This window comes from Ailuropoda melanoleuca, chromosome 4 (assembly GCF_002007445.2).
Source record: "Ailuropoda melanoleuca isolate Jingjing chromosome 4, ASM200744v2, whole genome shotgun sequence".
Lineage (NCBI taxonomy): Eukaryota > Metazoa > Chordata > Mammalia > Carnivora > Ursidae > Ailuropoda > Ailuropoda melanoleuca.
This window is the reverse complement of record NC_048221.1, coordinates 64,379,308-64,391,481: the sequence shown is the minus strand read 5'-3', so window position 1 is coordinate 64,391,481 and position 12,174 is coordinate 64,379,308. Positions and strand designations below refer to the sequence as shown.

Genomic DNA, 12,174 nt, shown 5'->3' with positions numbered 1-12,174 from the left:
CTCTGCCCCGCACTGTGCGCGGCCAAGCGGGCGGCGCTGCCCGGGAGCGATGCGCTGAGCGCACTGAGGGCCGAGCGCGGGGCTCGCCGGCGGCGCGGGGAGTCGACCCCATGGAGCTCGCGGGCACCGGGCGGAGCTTGCGGGCGCCGCCGCCGCTGCTGCTGCTGTTGCTCCTGCAGGTGGCGGGGCCGGCGGGCACCTTGGCCGAGACCCTGCTGGACGCGTCGAGGGCCATGGGCGCCAGCTCCAGCCCGCCCAGTCCCGCGAGCGTGGTGGCTCCCGGAACGACGCCGTTCGAGGAGAGTCGACTGCCAGTGTTCACCCTGGATTACCCCCACGTGCAGATCCCTTTCGAGATCACCCTGTGGATCCTGCTGGCCTCCCTGGCTAAGATTGGTGAGCGAGCTGGACCCACCAGCTGGGGTGAGGGCGATCTGGTGGGGAAGCGTGGGTGGGCGTCCAAGTCGGCGAGGTGACCTCTGGGTCGTGGCCACCACCCCGTGGATCAGGGCAGGGGCGACAAAGCAGCTTCTGTTAGAAAGGGACCTTGGGAGGAGCATTTTCATGCTTTGGTTCTTAAGTGGACATTGGCCTTGAAGTAGCCGTAGACTATTAGCCCATGTGAACTCAGCGACTTGCTGCTTACTTTTGCTTCAGCCCGACTGGTACAGTGCTCTGCCAAAGCAGAGACCTGTTTACTGAGGGAGGAGGCGAGTGGGCTGGGGTTTATTCCTATCTGTCATTGGGAGAGAGGCGCAGGCTAGCACGGAGGCTAAAACAGTTAAAGCCCTGGATGCTCTGAGGAGAGAGAGGCGCCTTGGCCATGACACAGACCCTGCCGTGCACCTGACTAATGAAGTGCCTGGGAGGGGACCAGGGACAACTGAGTGCTTGCAGCTGCGACAGGAACACCCTGTCTCCTCCCTCCTTTGCGCTGAGGCTGTCACTCTCCAGGAAGCTTTTTCTTAGGCAACTGAGGCCAGTGAAGTGAGATGCATATTTAAAGATCATTAACCCACTTTTCAAACTATCTCTTTAACTCTCATTTGGAAAGCAGAAGCTCAGAATGTATTTTCTCATCTTCATCCCCCCCCCACATAAGCTTTTGTTGTGATCATGGGGCTTTCCATTATTTTTACTTTATATTTTAAATACTTTTTTATTTTAAAATATGTCAACTACTGTTGTAAAGATTCAGAGAAGTTATTAGGTCAAAAGAACGTTGGCATTACTGCATACATCTTCAATTTTTGTCCTGGGAAAGATCTTGACTTGTACTGTGAGGCAGGTCTCCACAAAGGATGAAGACCCCTTGCCTGCCATCCTCCAGCTTTTTGATTGGTGGGAGAAGTGCCACACACACCGGTGACTGTCATACAGGAAAGTGCTAAGTAGTGTGACAAACTCAGAAAAGATAATATGGCGGCAGCGTAGGGAGGTAGAAATCACTTTCTCACGCAAGGGAAGCATTTAGATGGGGCTTTCAAGGATGACCAGGATATGGTCCCTTGGGGATGAAAGGGAACAACGTTCCAGAGAGGAATACACAGAGGCATAAATTGGGGGGAAAACACAAAGCAGGCAGAAGAGATAGTTTGTATGAGGGTGGAAGTTGGGGAAGGTAAGCCGGATGTCAGATTAAATTAATTAGATTCTATTAATGATGACCAAAGGAGGCACATGCTGTTTAATGACTCTGGAGTCTGCAGTTGCCTGGCTTTGACATGGTTGTACTAGTTGCGTGTTTTAATTCCACCTGATAAATGGAAGCAGAGGAAATGGATTTCCCCATCTATCCAGTAGGTGTGTACATTTGCATAAATTTGTTGCCCGTAATAATAAACTCAGGTGCTCTCTCCCCACATGGTCCTCACAACAACACTGCCGTGTGGGAAGGACAGATATGAATACCCCCCACCCCTTGGTGGAGGTGGAAACTGAAACTCCAGAGAGTTGACGTGAGTTGCCCACAGACACACAAAGTGGGGAGCCAAATGCAGGCTCTGTTGACTCTCTCTCTCCCAGCCTCCATCACTGGCCTGGTGCTTTTGTGCCCTGTTTCCATTACTGCTTCTTGGTTGCCATTTCTATTCAATTACAATTTTTTTTTTGTTGTTCTTCACTCCTGATTATTTTAATCTAATTAATTACACTAATAACAGCCGCTGGTAGGCACTTAAGTTCATTATCTCTAATTTTCACAACCGTCCTGGGTAGGTATGATTACCCGTTTTCCTCTACAGGGAAGCAGAAGTGGGGAGGTTACCTTGCGCGTGGGTTGGGAGCCAGAATTCCAGCCAGCTCTGTCTGATGTCTCATCTTTGTGTCTGTCCTGGAGGCCTGTTTTGTCAGGAGGATTAAATGAGACGACCTGTGTTTAACATTCTTAGAAAATCCTAGGCACGGAGTAAGTGCTGAATATTGCCATCATGAGTCGGAGTGGAAGAGGGGTGACCGTAGCCTTACACAGTTCTCTGGCACTGTGTCTCTTTTTCCACTGTGCTGGGCTACCTCCTGCCTTTCTCTGTTTCTGTTTTAGACTCAGCCTTTTCCAAGTGCTCTTCTTTGCTTTTTCGTACTTGTTCTTTTTCTATCATGATTTGTTCATCTTGTTGGACCTTACTCTGTTAATTGTGTGGTATTTTATTAAAATGCTTGTATGAGTTTGTAGGTGTATTGATCTACCCATGGGCAGTATTTTTTTTTTTAAAATCCAGATGTATTTATATTCCCTGGCACTTACTGTTCCCCCAATCGGTTAACCCCCCCCCCCAATTCTCAGCTTCACTGGCTACCATCTCCTCTTTCTCTCCTTCATCTATGGTGGCACAGGAATGGAAATGCAGACAGATGTTTTTGTCTTCTAACCAGAAGGGTCTGAGCAGTGAGAGACCCGAGTAGAGACTGCCATGGGTGGGGTGAAGGATATAGTTCCCAGAGCAGAAAGTGTGGTTTTAGAGTCCCAAAAGCTGGTGCTTGGGGTCTTTCCTAGGTTCTTGCTGTATATAGTCCAGCCCTGTCCTCTTGCTGCAGCTCTGTTGGTCCTTAGAGGAGCCTGGAAATGCCCCGATACCCCCTACTGTCTCCCCCAGGCCCTAAACTTTCTGTTGGCTTTGGGGAAGACTGTCCTTATATTGTGGGAGGCCTTTCCAGCCCATTCAGCAGTATCTAGTCATTCAAATTCTATTTTAACTTTTGCACTGGAGAAACTGTTATTTTGGGGTGACTTGTATGACTTCATTTGCTCATATTTGGGGCAGGATGATGAATTGAGCCGTGCAGGGGACTTAAGGTGATGAGATAACAGGTGTGCTAACTCATGCAAAATGCCATGGTTTCTATTTGGGGCACCTTTATGCCGTGAACCCAGTGTACCTGAACTTACCTGCCACAGAGAACATGGAGACACATTGCCAGTGATTAATCTAAACAAAAGTAACAGGTTGCCCCAAATGGAGGTTCCTAATCACATCCGTAGGAGGTTTAAATCATGGTGAGTTCAGAGTAGTTTGCTAGATTACAGCACAATATAACCTTAGAAATATTGCAGTCAGAAGTGAGCAAGTGCATTTTTGGCAGAGTGTCGGATGAGTCAACTTTGCACTGTTTTTACACGATTATCGGGGAAACTCCATTTCTCAATTATTTGGTTAAAAAGAAAGTTCTGTAGTCATGATGATGCTGTGAATGCATATGTAAAGTAGGTTAAATAAATAAAAGAACATAGAATTTAGTACAACTTTGAATAGTTTTTTTTAATTTTATTATTATATTATGTTAGTCACCATACAGTACATCCCCGGATTCCGATGCAAAGTTCGATGCTTCAATTAGTTGCGTATAACACCCAGTGCACCATGCAATACGTGCCCTCCTTACTACCCATCACCAGTCTATCCCATTCCCCCACCCCCTCCCCTCTGAAGTCTTCAGTTTGTTTCTCATAGTCCATAGTCTCTCATGTTTCATTCCCCCTTCTGATTACCCCCCTTTTCTTTATCCCTTTCTTCCCCTACCGATCCTCCTAGTTCTTATGTTCCATAGATGAGAGAAATCATATGATAATTGTCTTTCTCTGCTTGACTTATTTCACTTAGCATTATCTCCTCCAGTGCCGTCCATGTTGCAGCAAATGTTGAGAATTCGTTCTTTCTGATAGCTGAGTAATATTCCATTGTATATATGGACCACAGCTTCTTAATCCAGTCATCTGTTGAAGGGCATCTCGGCTCCTTCCATGATTTGGCTATTGTGGACAATGCAGCTATGAACATTGGGGTGCATATGGCCCTTCTCTTTACTACGTCTGTATCTTTGGGGTAAACACCCAGTAGTGCAATGGCTGGGTCATAGGGTAGTTCAATTTTTAACTTTTTAAGGGACCTCCACACTGTTTTCCAGAGTGGCTGTACCAACTTGCATTCCCACCAACAATGTAGGAGGGATCCCCTTTCTCCACATCCTCTCCAACAATTGTTGTTTCTTGCCTTGTCTATCTTTGCCATTCTAACTGGCGTAAGGTGGTATCTCAGTGTGGTTTTGATTTGAATTTCCCTGATGGCTAATGATTTTGAACATTTTTTCATGTGTCTGTTAGCCATTTGTATGTCTTCATTGGAAAAGTGTCTGTTCATATCTTCTGCCCATTTTTTGATTTATTTGTTTCTCGTGTATTGAGTTTTTAAAAATTTGACAAGAAACATTTCCCAGTTTGTTTTTCGCTTAGATCTATATACATATGAACTTGTATTGTTCTTTAATTTTGAATATTTATATTTTGAATAACTTGATTTTTTTTAACAGCTACAAGTGCACACCTTGCTTGGGTAAATGCTGTACACAGGGATGGAGTTCTGCAGCTTATAATAATAGGTAGCCAAAGAATTAAGAAGAGTAAAACTTCCTGGAGTGTTCTAAGATGGTCTTCTCTGATTTCCTTGCCCATAGAGTGGATCAGTGGGATTTGTCCTATACTGGGTGAACTTGGGCATGTGTTCTACCTCTCTTCAAAGTTCAGGGACAGAGCACTGGGTCCCTGCTGTTTAAAGCAACAGAACTCCCTTCTTTGTCAGTGGTTCCCCAGATGTCCCCTCACTTATCTTGTAGTCTTGAGCTGGCCTGTTTCCCTCTTCCAGGTGTCAGCATGCCCTTTTCATTTCCTTTACCCTTAAACTTGGGGTTAGGACACAGAATATTCCACTTCCCTCTACCCTGTTGTCTTGACATTAAATAACTTGTAGTATTGTTTTAAGGAAAAGGCAAAGCAATTTGCTCCATGAAGTTTTCTCCTCTGGGCTCCAGTCTGTCCTGATTTGAAATATGAAACCAGATAGTTTCTCCAGTTGATATCTATCTGTATTACCTGAGATCTTGATCTCTTAGAAGAAACTACCCTTGCCCTCGATCTGTTTCTCTTTGCTGTATTTGGTTTTCCTGAAGCATATACAGCAGCTGGTTGGTCAGGGGATGAAACAGGGATGATCTTCCCGTTTGTGAACCACATCTCACTTTGAACACACTTCTGAAGCTAAGTCTTCCTGATGGCATGTGTTTGTTCTTAAGCTAAAGAAGAGTTTTGATCCTTTTTGCCTCAAAGTTTCCATCTTTTCCCTTTGGGCTAATCAAAGGGTGAAGGATAACTGCAACAGCTTTCTCATATTCTTTCTAAAGATCATTTCAGGTGCCTTCTAGAATCTTATCACTCTTAACAGAGAAATCTTTTCTTATCTTTTAAAAGAATAACAGGTAATTTTTCACCAAAAATGTTACTCTCTGTATCAACTTCCACAATGACAGTAATTGTCATTAATGGAATACTTTTTTTTCTAACAGAATTCTTTCACATATTATGAAGCCCTAAAATTATACAAAGAACTTTTTGTATAAATGTGTTTGTTCCTTGTAGTGTTGTAAAAAGTCACCTGTAAAACCAAGTGAATTTGTTGATTTGTATGTGGATAGATTTTCATCAGTGATTCAATTGCTTTTAAAGTTTATACTTCTATTTGGCTTATTTCTTTCTTCAGTCGATTTTAGTGTTTGTGTTTTTATTTTTCTGGAAAATCGTCATTTCATTTGCATTTTTAAATTTATGGGAAGGAAGTTATTTTTTATTTAAAAGTATCTATTTTATCTGCATTTATTGTTCTACCTTTTTATTCCTAATATTGTTATTTTCGTTTTTTTTTTACCTTGACCACCATTCCCTCAGAAGTTTATCTGTTTTGTACTTTTTCAAAGAATTGGATTTTGATCGATTTCTAATTTATCACTTTTTTCTCTTTATTATTTAGCTACTTCTACTTTATTGGTGTGTATTTTGTTATTTTTTTTCATTCCTGAATTTAGAGCTTAGCTCATTGGTTATTGAATTTACTTGTTTTCTGGTATGTTGACTCCCACCTTACAAGAGTAGTTAATCCCTGAGAAAGCATTTATAATTGAAAACATAATTAATATTACCTTCAATAATTTCAATGATGAATATCTTTATGAACTCTGTTTTAAAATTGGCATGCCCTTGCTCTAAAATGACATCAATCTTATTAAAATGGACACAACTTTCAACAGTTTTAGTTATTTTGTAACTTCTAAGAAGCCATTTCTCTTCATCAGTTTCTCCAAAATATGGCTATTTCCTTGTTTTCATTAAATTCAAAGCTATGATGAACTGACATTTAAGACTGTGGAACAAAGCATAACCATGGTAATTCTAAGTTTATGTAAATTCATCTTTATTGCAAATTAGAAAAATAAAGAGCATGGCAGAGACTAAAGAATTCAGGGAGGGGATGTAGATGAAATTGTACTTTCCCAATAAATAGCATGAAATCATTATTGCTATCAACTAGATAGCATAGTTGTCAACTAGACAAACCATTATATTCTGAGAGGAGAACTTAACATATCAATGATAAAGCTGGAAAGATAACTGATGTATCTCATCAGGGGCACTCAGTTACTAATTTAAAGTCTATAAAATACAATTTAGTCTTCATGAAATCAAAGAAATGCCTCATGAGCTGAAATAGGAATATTAAAAGAAATGCTTCTTAAAGATGGTTTGTCATGATCCAAATGGGTGTATCTTCAAGGAATGGCAATATATGTATTGAAGGCTAGAAATACATTGCTCTGTCCTACTTTGGTTGCATTGTATAGTTTTGACATGTAGATTTTTCGCTATCATTTAGTTCTCAGTATTTTCAAATTTCCTTGTGATTTTTAAAAAGATTTATTTATTTATAGATTTATTTATTTATTTATTTATTTATTTATTTTTGAGGTTGGGAGAGAGACAGTTCATGAGCAGGGGGAGGGGTGGAGGGAGAGGGAGAGGAAGAACCTCAAGCAGACTCTGAGTTGAGTGTGGAGCCTGATGTGGGACGCAGTCTCATGACCTGAGAGCAAGACCTGAGCCAAAAAAAGGGCCGGTCTCTTAACCCACTGAGCCACCCAGGCACCGCCTGCCTTGTGATTGTTATTATTCTTGCCCAATAATTATTTACAATTGTAGTTTTTAGTTAGTATACATATAGAGATATGTAGTTATTTTTTGTTCATATTTTATTGCATTTTGTTTAGATAGGCCTGATACTGATTTTTGATATTGACTGGGATGTTCTCTGTGGTTTAATATGTGGTCTTTGTTTATTTTTATTTAAACTTCAGTTAGTTAACATACAGAGCAATATTGGTTTTGGGAGTAGAATTTAGTGATTCGTCACCTAATTATATGGTCTTTTTAAACTGCATTTTCCATGCTTGCTTAAAAAAGATTATATATTCTCTATTTATTTGGTTCAGGATTTTATACAGGCACATATGCACATTTGCAGACATACATATGCACACACTAGATTAAATTTGTAATTATCATGTTCAGATCTTTAATAGAATTGCCAAGTTTTTTGGCTGTTTTATCTATTCAGTTATATGGTACATTAAAATCAATCTCTAAGATTGTGATGCCAATTACTGTTTATAATTTTGTTAACTTTGTTTTGTATAATTTTGATACTAAGTTATTAGGTGCATATGAGTTTAATTTTGTTATATCTTCTGAATGAATTTGTCCTTTAATTATTAAGTTATGAACTTCTTTATTTTCAATAATATTCTCATGGCTCATAGTGTTTTTTCTTTTATTACTATTGCTATTCAAAATAAAACTAGACTTTGCACATGTCTTTTTTTCTGTGTCTGTTTTCCACATCTATATTTTCCGGGCATATCTTTTCCTATACTATTACTATTAAATCAACTAGATAATTTTCCTTTAGATATATTTTATTAAACCACCTATAGCTGGATTTTTTGTCTTTAATTTAAATTTTAAAAATATCTGTAATTTCAGTAGAAGTGCAGTTACATTTATTGTGAGTTACATATGTGGGCTTACTTTGTTCTCTGTTTACTGTGCTTTTACTTGGTATCTTTAGTTTTCTTGTCATATTTTGGCTTAGTCATTTTTTTTCATTTATTTTTTATATATTATTATACATTCTGTTTCTATTCCTTTTGTGGTGACCCTTCAATTTTAATCTGATTACTTGATTTAACAGGAGTCAGGCCAGACTGCTTTGGCTCACTTCCCACTTACATTTTCCTACATATTTTGTAGTTGTATGATATTGTGTGCATAACTTAAACTCTCTGGGTTCAGTTGCTTTGTTGGTTAAATGGGTAAATAAAAGCACCAATGTCATAGGCAGTTGTAAAAATTAAATTAGCTAATATATGTAAAATCTCAAAATAATTTTTTGGAGTGTGGTAAACATAGTATTTACTATTTTATTATTGTTTTATCCTCTTTCTGAGTAAAACTATAAAATTTTTTGATTGCTATCTGTTGTAGAATTTTAATTTTTTGTCTTATAATTCAGACCTGCTCTATATTTAACCTTTTCCAAATTAGAATTTATTTTTTTGACCTGGTTTTTATTTAGTTTCCTTCAAACTAGCTTTTAATTTTTATAAGCAGTGTTTATATTTGCAAACGTGCTTACCAATTTTTTATTATTACTTCTTCTGTCTCCCCTTTTCCCCCAGATTGTTTTCTTTTTACTGAAATATGTTCTTTAGTGGATACATCAGGGAGGGCATTTGAATGAGAAATTCTCTTGAGCTTTGACAATGTCTTTATTTTGATTATTCTCTTGAATGATTATGTAACAGAGTATAGGGGTTGGAAATATTATCTTTTATCAGTTGGAAGACATTATTTCATTACTTTCTGACCCCTTTTGTTGCTAAGAATTATGTTATTATTCTCATTGCCCTTGGAATTAATCTGACTTTTCTGTTTGCTTGTATTTAAGATTCTTCATTTGGTTATGTCTGATATTCTTCTGTTTCCTCAGTGTGTCTAGGTATTGATTTATTTTGTTTTTGTTTTTTGGAACTTGTGGTTCCGTGTTTCTTAATGCTGTTTTGTGTTTTTTGTCTCTTTATTTTTCTTTCCTATTTCTTGGTAATTTTATCAGATTTTTTTTCTAGTGTCCCATTACTCTCAGAGTGTTTTTAATCTGTGCTTAACCTACTCATTGGATTTTTTTCATTTTAATTATATTTTCATTTATGTTGTTTTGGCTCTTTTTTAAGGATCTGCATTTTGTTCATTCTTTTCTATGATTTAATTAGCTTTTATTCCCCCTTTGATTCTTCCATTTATTTAAATTGTATTCACTTTATAGTTTTTTTTTTTAGATTTTTCTGTTATTTTTAGTTGTTGCTAATTCTTATGTTTATCACATTTACTGACTTTCCCTTTTGAGTATTTATTTCCTTATATAGATTATATTTTTTGTTGTGAGCTTAGCTTCAGCAGGGGATGTTTACTTGGAAGTGGTTTGTTTCCCTTGAGTTATGAATGGTTCTTACAAAAATGGTTTTGAGTTTTCATGCTGGGACCCAGAGCTTTAGTGGTTGGCCTTTAGTACTAGCTTGGTTTTCCTATATGATTCAAGTGGCCTTTATACCTGGGTGTGGTATAAACCTGGAATTTCATACTTTATAGGTGAATTTTCTCTCTGCCCAAGGCCATAAAGAGTTGATGTGTTTCCTTCTATTTTTCCTTGGCTATAGGCATCTTTTAGTATTTATTTATTTGGCACAAAGTAGCTCTTTGAGACTCAGGAACTTATGCATGAATGCTTCCCTTACTGGTCTGATGTCAAATTTCTTGTGTTCATGTAGGTGTTCAAATACTGGGTCCTGGCACATAGGGCAGGTGACTTGTCTGGAATCCTCCTGGTTCACTGTGGCTTGAAATCCTACTGTCATCTCTTGCTTTGACTCCTCTCTTTATTTCTGGCCTTCTAGACATTTTCCTTTATTTTGAATGTGTCTGGATATTAATCTTATATGTTTGAAGTAAGAGTTGGCTTTATCTGTGTTCGCATTGTTGGATGGCTCAGTGACATTTTACTTGAGACTTTAAACAAATGCTTGATATATAATGTTTAAAGTCCATGGATATGTTCTGCTTATAGAATGTCATAATGGACTCTCTTTAATAATGTAAGGTGAATATAAGTTGTGGTTTCCTAGTTTTTCTATGTGCAGGATGGGAAGATGTGACTATTCTGCTTCTATCATCTATGTTTTCATAGTTGGGTAGAAGAGAAATAACTTGTCAACTGAAAAAGTGTTGGACCTAAGTTTTGGAAAAGATGTCCCCCGGATTAGAAGTAGGAAGACCCTATTGCAGTTTGAGTTCTGCCATCAACTCTGTCGTATGACCCTGCCAAGTCTTCAACTACTTGGTTCTCACATTTAATTAGTAGAAGTAGGAGTATGTATCTGCCCCATCAGTTTAACATTTCCACAGGGATAATATGAGGTACTCTCTAGGGGAGGAAGTAATTTACAACAAAGATTTTACTTCTGTATAGCAAAAGAAACTTAAGCCAAGAGAAGCATGTGTTTATTATATTAAAGTGACGTGCAGACGTGGGCGTATTGTCAATCCAAATGAGACATGCCCAATTACAGGTTACTCTCTTGCAATTACATCTTTTAAATGTAATGAATCATAATTGATGTACTTCCTGCAACAATCGTGCACATTGTTCATCACCATCCAAGGGTTTTCTAATCTTGATTTGTAAAATTCATCCCTTGTTTGAAGATGTATGTATTCCTTTCCCTCTTCAATAATTCCAGGGGAGGGCATGGGAATTCCTTTGAAAGTTACGTGGCTGCGACATAATCATATTTTAAAGGTGAGTTTCGTGTTACTCCTTAGCATTGGCATAGAAAGGCTCACATGTAAAAGCAGAAAAGTCAAAGTCACAATTATATTTAGAAATTTCCACTGAGAATGAACCAGACGACACATGCCCACCCTGTGTGTGAAAGTGCTCTAAAGAAGCTTTAAAAGTTGTCTTCCTCGTGCAGTCACGAGGCAGTGGAACGATTATTTTGCCATATTCCATTGCTGACCCTTCCGCTGGCGATTCTGCTACTCCTTATTACCAGCTTCTTTCCTAGGGATCCTGGGCTGGGAAATCTGATCAGTGTAATGCAGCCAGCAGAGTCTTTTGTTGTGGCATTGGAGGGTGGAGATGGGTGGGCCTAGATAATCCCTCTATCACGGTTTCATTAATAAAATAATAATAGCTGACAAGGATGAAGCATTATTCCATGCCGGTATTTGGGCCAAGTGTTTTATACCCATTGTCTTATTTAATCTTCACAGAAACTCTGGTTGGTAGGCACCATTATTATCCCCAGTTTTAAAAAAATAGACGAGGAAACAGGTCGAGAGAACTTAGGTAACTTGTCCAGGGTATCACAGCGCTTAAGGGGTAGAGGTGGGATCTGTGGCCAGTGTACTTCCTCGCTCCACTGTGGTTCACCCTGGGGAAGAATGTTAAGTTCTTGGCATCTCCTTCCAGAGCACCTTGGTGTGCCTTAATCTTGACTGTCTCAGATTTTCTCTGTAAAATCAAACAATGAAAATTACATCCTGCCTGCTTCACAGGATCATGGTGTGGACCAACTGAAGTAATATATGAAAGCACGTTTGACTCCACAGTTAACATTAGTCCAAGCTTGCCACAACTCTGCACACTGGTAGAACAGAAGGAGCTGTGGGAGGCAAGGTGGCGGGACTCGTAAGTGGGATCAGAGCTAGAACTAGAGTCTAGAATTTCTTTTTTTTTTTTTAAA

The 12,174-nt window shown here is 39.0% G+C and overlaps 1 protein-coding gene across 1 annotated transcript in view; it reads left to right on the top strand.

The window, feature by feature from the left end:
• Positions 1-6: 6 nt before the first annotated feature.
• SLC9A2 (solute carrier family 9 member A2) overlaps positions 7-12,174 on the top strand; it is a 108,269-nt gene continuing 96,101 nt past the window's right edge. The window contains exon 1 of the mRNA XM_034658936.1: positions 7-396. Within this exon, the coding sequence (XP_034514827.1) occupies positions 111-396 (286 nt within the window). The 5' untranslated portion in view covers positions 7-110. The remainder of the gene's footprint in view (positions 397-12,174) is intronic.